The sequence below is a fragment of the Penaeus chinensis genome, chromosome 5 (assembly GCF_019202785.1).
Source record: "Penaeus chinensis breed Huanghai No. 1 chromosome 5, ASM1920278v2, whole genome shotgun sequence".
NCBI lineage: Eukaryota > Metazoa > Arthropoda > Malacostraca > Decapoda > Penaeidae > Penaeus > Penaeus chinensis.
Genome location: NC_061823.1, coordinates 94,128 through 101,083, shown reverse-complemented (window position 1 = coordinate 101,083; position 6,956 = coordinate 94,128). Strand labels below are relative to the sequence as shown.

At 30.7% G+C, this 6,956-nt stretch overlaps 1 protein-coding gene across 1 annotated transcript; it reads right to left on the bottom strand.

Moving 5' to 3' along the window:
* Nucleotides 1-6,515: 6,515 nt before the first annotated feature.
* On the bottom strand, nucleotides 6,516-6,956 carry LOC125025994 (deoxyuridine 5'-triphosphate nucleotidohydrolase-like). Its single transcript, XM_047614358.1, has one exon. It carries the CDS (start codon nucleotides 6,954-6,956, stop codon nucleotides 6,516-6,518), a length of 441 nt encoding a protein of 146 aa, XP_047470314.1.

The following is a 6,956-nucleotide window of genomic DNA, read 5'->3' as shown; positions in this document are numbered from 1 at the left end:
TCAAAAACACAAGTCCAAATAATTTTCAAAATACAACAATAGATTCATGTGACGACGACAACTCTGCTATTATGACTGCCAAAGATAACGGTGGAAATCATCAAAATGTAAATCGTCTTAATAATCTACTTGACAATATTACCACTAGAACCACTGCAACAACCACCACCACCACCACCACGATTCCACTAAAAACTATTATTAAACCATCTATGGATATAATGATACCATCTATAAAATAAATAATCGTTAGAATTTTTATTCAAGTTGGTATATATATATATATATATATATATATATATATATATATATATATATATATATATATTCATAAAGGAGGTGGTCATGATTAACCTCTCCCTTCCCTCAATAAACCTGTTCCTCTAAATATTTTATAAACGTGGTTTTTGATGAACCTCTCCACTCCCTCAATAAACCTATTTCTCTAAACATGTCCTCCTCCTCCTCCTCTTTCTCCTCTCCCCCCTTCCCATCTCTCTGTCCATCTCATATATGTATTTAATTTATCAGTTGTAAAATATATGAACTTTTATAAAATTGTCAATTGTGTTTATAAAAATAAAATTATATTATTAGTTATCAGTTCATTTTATAAGAAATTACCTTAAATTGAAATATAATATACTTTATAATAAGGTATAGATGTGAAAAAAATATCCTTTCTTTATTAGGATAAAATATTTCAAGAATGAGGCCGGGGAGTTGATGATAACAAAGCATATAATTGTATAAAAATATAATATATATATATATATTATATATTACATACACAGATATATAGTTTTATATATCATATAATTTTCTAATAAGAATCTCTAAAGTCTTAAACATGCCGATATTCCACTTTTTCGGTACGACTTTATTTTTTATTGCAACCTGTGCTGTTGTTGCAACCTGTACTGCTAATGATTTGTATAATATGGCTAGCACCAATAATATTGTTTTGTTAAAAGGGCTAAAAATACAAACCTTTTCAGGGGATAATAGTACCACTACAGATTACTTTAAACTATTAGGGAGAGATGGTCAAGCTTTACTTATTGGAGGAAGAAACATTGTATATAATCTTTCGATTAGGAATATAAAGGAAAATATAAGTCAAAGAATAATTTGGTATCCTACCGAGACGGATATTCACACATGTTTTTTAAAGGGAAAAAATAAAGAGTTTTGCCAAAATTATATGCGGGTCTTGATAAAAATAGACAAGAACCAATATCTAGTTTGTGGTACAAATGCATATAATCCTCTATGTCGATATTATATTCAAGAGACTGCTGGTACCTTTATTTTTACCGAGACATATAAAGGCGTTGGGCAATGTCCGTTCGATCCCAGACAAAATTCTACACATGTCTATGTTGATGGTGAATTATATTCTGGGACAGTAGCAAATTTCCAGGGAACAACTCATATCATCTCCAAGAATCGACTTACGACACAAGCTGCTACATATGAACAACTTAACGCCCCCAACTTTGTACAGTCTTTCGGTTATGGTGAATTTGTATATTTTTTCTTCCGTGAAACAGCCATAGAATTTATGAATTGTGGTAAAAAAGTTTATTCGAGAGTCGCTCGTGTATGTAAGAATGATCAAGGTGATAAAAAATCTCAGACCAAATGGACATCCTTCTTGAAGAGCAGACTCAATTGTTCTGTTCCCGGAGAATTTCCTTTCTATTTTGATGAAATCCAGTCCGTCACCAATATCATCACTGGTGTATACGGAGGACAGATTCATGATATTGTCTATGCTGTATTTACAACGCCACCAAACTCTATTCCAGGGTCCGCTGTGTGTGCTTTTTCTATCCGTTCCATTCAAGATACTTTCGATGGTGATTTTAAGGAACAGGAAACAAAAAATTCTAATTGGCTTACCATGCCTCTGAATAAGATACCTAAAATACGACCTGGTAGTTGTGCTCCTAATAATCAAAGTTTTCCTGACGAATTTATAGCCTTTATGCAATCACACACTCTCATGAATACAGCTGTCCCTGGGTTCTTTGGTCGTCCATTTATTAATACTCTTCGATATCGTTTTACTAAGATCGCTGTTGACCCTCAAATTAAACTTCAGGATGGACGAATAGTTGATGTCATCTTTTTAGGAACAACTTTATCCATAATAAAACTCGTAAATGTTTTGTCGTATGAAAATATACATCTTGTAGACCCAATTATTATTGAAGAAATTCGAATCTTTTCACGACCAAAGACTATAACAAATTTACACCTTATAAAAAAGAGAGGTAGAGGAAAAAAATTGATTATAATAACCTATGATGAAATTAAATCAATTGATCTTCATCGTTGTTTTCGAGCCAAATCTTGCCAGTCGTGTATTGGTCTGAGAGATCCATACTGTGGTTGGTATGCTAGCCAGGAAAAGTGTACCCCATTGAGTCTTGAGACTAGAGAATATATCTTTCAGAACATATCTGGGTACCATAATCAGTGTCTTCATTATAAAGATGATACTAAATTTTCAAATCATAATAATAATAATAATAATAATAATAATAATAATAATAACTCATCAGGAAAAAATATATCAGAAGAAAATATTGATATTTTTATCCATGACTCAGGAAAAAATATTAACATTTCAGTAATTGAAGAAACTACAGAATTGAGTACAGAGCCTGAGGCAATAGACACAATATTTATAACAAAAGCGACCACACTATCTGACGAGAATAATTTCTTAAATTCTAGACCAATAGGGACGATAACCACAACAATGACAATTCCAAAGTTTAATAATAGTCCTGTTGAAACAGTAGTAACTCCCGAGCCGAACGATAACTCTGTTGAAACGGCGACAGCAAGAACAACGATGACAATTCCTAAATCAAATATCGACCCTGATGAAAATGTAACAACAGAACTTGACGACAATCCTGATGAAACAGTAGTAACTCCCGAGCCGAACGATAACTCTGTTGAAACGGCGACAGCAAGAACAACGATGACAATTCCTAAATCAAATATCGACCCTGATGAAAATGTAACAACAGAACTTGACGACAATCCTGATGAAACAGTAGTAACTCCCGAGCCGAACGATAACTCTGTTGAAACGGCGACAGCAAGAACAACGATGACAATTCCTAAATCAAATATCGACCCTGATGAAAATGTAACAACAGAACTTGACGACAATCCTGATGAAACAGTAGTAACTCCCGAGTCAAACGATAATACTATTGAAATGGCGACAGCAAGAACAACGATGACAATTCCTAAATCAAATATCGACTCTGATGAAAATGTAACAACAGAACTTGACGACAATCCTGATGAAACAGTAGTAACTCCCGAGTCAAACGATAATACTATTGAAATGGCGACAGCAAGAACAACGATGACAATTCCTAAATCAAATATCGACCCTGATGAAAATGTAACAAAACTTGATAATAGTTCTGTTGAAACAGTAGCAACTCCCGAATCGGACGACAGTCCTGTTGAAATGACAACAGCAAGAACAACGATGACGAGTTCTGATGAAACATTAGCAACTCCCAAGTCGGACGACAGTCCTGTTGAAATGACAACAGCAAGAACAACGATGACGAGTTCTGATGAAACATTAGCAACTCCCAAGTCGGACGACAGTCCTGTTGAAATGACAACAGCAAGAACAACGATGACGAGTTCTGATGAAACATTAGCAACTCCCAAGTCGGACGACAGTCCTGTTGAAATGACAACAGCAAGAACAACGATGACGAGTTCTGATGAAACATTAGCAACTCCCAAGTCGGACGACAGTCCTGTTGAAATGACAACAGCAAGAACAACGATGACGATTTCAAAATCAAGTGTCAGCCCTGTTGAAATTGTAACAACCAAATTTGACGATAGTCCTATTGAAACAATATTAACCACAACAACAGCAACTCCCGAGTCGGATGACAATCCTATCGAAACGGTAACGACAACTGAATTTGATTATAATTCTGTAAAAAAAGCAACTTTCAAATATAATAATGAAGTATCTGACAATGGCTATTCTATATGTACGGCTAATAGAATTTTTATCAGTATTATTGTCATCAGTGGAGTCGGACTTTTAATTATTGGTTTCATCATAGGATTTTTCTTATCACAAAAATTATATACACCAGAGATTATTAAATGTCCAAAGAATATTTTATATGAAGAAAATTTCTTGGAAAATGGTTTTAATTAAACACACCATGTGATGATATTTAAGGATAAATGTATAATTATTGAAACTATAGTTGCCTATATATATATATATATATATATATATATATATATATATATATATATATGTATTAATATAAAGATTATTTAATAAATATATTAAGCTAAAAGCTATTTTATTATTATTACATTATTAACATTTAAACCAACTAAAAATTGTTTTATTATAATAATCTAAAAGGTGTTTTATTACAGTGGTCTTGATATTTACATGTATATATAAAATAAATGTTTGTATTTATATATATATATAATTATATATGCGATCTATATAATAAAGAGCAAAATGTCTGATGATCATAGAAAAAATAACAGTAATTTTGAAGATCTTCAAGCAGAAGATGGTCCATTGGTACACGATCTAATGTACAATAAATTTTGTACAAGCTGTATCGAAAAATTTCGAAATGTTATTATTTCAAAAATAGAAGCCACAGAAAACATTCTACATAATACCACTATTGATAATGCTATTGTACAATATTTAAAGAATAATAGTTTAAATATTGTTGAACGTATAGAAGAAGAATATGTCGATAATTCTCATTCAAGTGACGAACATCAAAATAATATAATGAGTAGTATTCCATTAACAAAAACTTTGAATATTTCGAAAGAACTTAAAAATGATGATATATTAAAACTAACAAATATTAGTGATCACATCTTACTAAAAGGTTCATTGAAAGGAGCTATTATGGAAATTAATGATCGGCACGGATTTAACCGTGATAAAGAAAACTATTATATGACATTTGATGAAGCTCTTTTGAAATGTATTCCTAGAGAAATATCTTGTAATTGTATCGATAATGAGAGATTTAATGATGGGAGATGTGGTCTATATTGTGATAGTAATATAGATTATAATATAGACTATATTGATATTGGGTATACTGATAATAGAAATAATAGTGATAGTGATGAAACAAATGAAATTGAAAAAAGTGAAAATAATGATAGTAATAATGATAGTAATGACATTAGTCCAGAGATTATTGATGATCCAAATTATAGAAAACCTAAAAATACTGTAAAGCTGATTGGAAATAATGAAAAATTCCTTTGTTTGGAAATTTGTAAACATAAAGAAAGTTGTCCTATAGATATTAACAACAAAAATATTATCGATAGAAATATCGACATACATATAAAGGAATCTACTCCAGAGAATGAACCTGTTTTGAAGATTACAGATTTTATTAACAGTAATAATATTGTAAATACTGGAAACATGGTTTACATATTGGGTTCTACGACATGTCGAAGTGAAACCTATATGAATAAACTAAACACTATTTCAAATATATATAAGAGTAAATTGGAAAGTTTATTCGTGTCGGTGAATAAAAATAAAGATTTAACACGTTTACATATCAATAATATTGTCAGTGAATTAAATCATACAAGACATATATTACAGTCCTTTACAATTTGTAATTTAACTTATATTGCTCCAATGGTAGGTAAGATGTTTGAAGATCAATTTGTGAAAGAATTTAATGAGACTTATAATAGAAATGTAACAACATTATATCTAGGACCACAATCTCGTGGTCATATTTATGATGAATCAAAACTATGGATGAGTGATTATATACATTATACTATGGTAAAAAATAATAAGATAAATAATGGACACAAGCAACGTGTTAATTTGTTCCAAGTACCACTCTGCGGTAGTAAGATTCAACTTGGCACCCATATTAATCTATCTAATTTATATGGCAAAAATATGCTTTTAATGAACATATGTATGATAACAAGATTAATCGATACAATTGATGACATTACTAGTGAGATCCATGATAACATTTATAGTAATAGTTTTATGAAAAATAATATAAAATCTCCGGTTAACGAAGATATGCAATTGAATGAATCGTTAACGAATAATAATAATAATAATAATAATAATAATAATAATAATAATAATAATAATAATAATAATAATAATAATAATAAAACAAATAATTTATATACTAATAATGTTCAATATATAACACTCTTAAAGGATTATTCTTTATGTTTACATACTAAGAAGGCTTTTCAAGAAACACATCGATATTTAAAAGATTTATTTAGAACATTGTATAAGTAAGAATATAATATAATAAATAAACGAATATATATAGTAGTTTAAATTATCCCTTATATGATTATATAGTTATAATAGTTAAAGTATCTATAGTTTGATAGGTTATAATATATGTTAATAACAACTACTATATGATACACATATATATAATTCATTAATGTTTGCCTGTAGATCCATAGCCTCCTTCATCACGCTCTGTCTTTGTCAGTTCTTCAACTTGTTCTATGTCGGGATATATAATTTTTTCACAGATCAGTTGAGCAACACGATCACCCTTCTTTACTTTATAATCATTTTTGGCATGGTTAAACAAGATTATGCCAACATTACCTCTGTAATCTCTATCTATTACACCAGCTCCCACATCAAGATGGTGCTTCCATGACAGACCAGATCTTGGTGCAATCCTACCATAACACCCTTCAGGAAGTTCTACCTGAATATCTGTCTTTATGAGGGATTTCCCATTAGCCGGAATTGTCAGGTCATAAGCGCTGCATAAATCAAACCCGGCAGCACATTTTGAACCTTTTAAGGGCGTGAAAGCATGCTCAGTCAATTTTTTAAACTTTAGCACATTTTTCAATTCTGACAT

Excerpts from the sequence above, each read along its gene's own strand:
- LOC125025994 (XM_047614358.1), bottom strand. The coding sequence starts at position 6,956 with ATGTCAGAATTGAAAAATGTGCTAAAGTTTAAAAAATTGACTGAGCAT.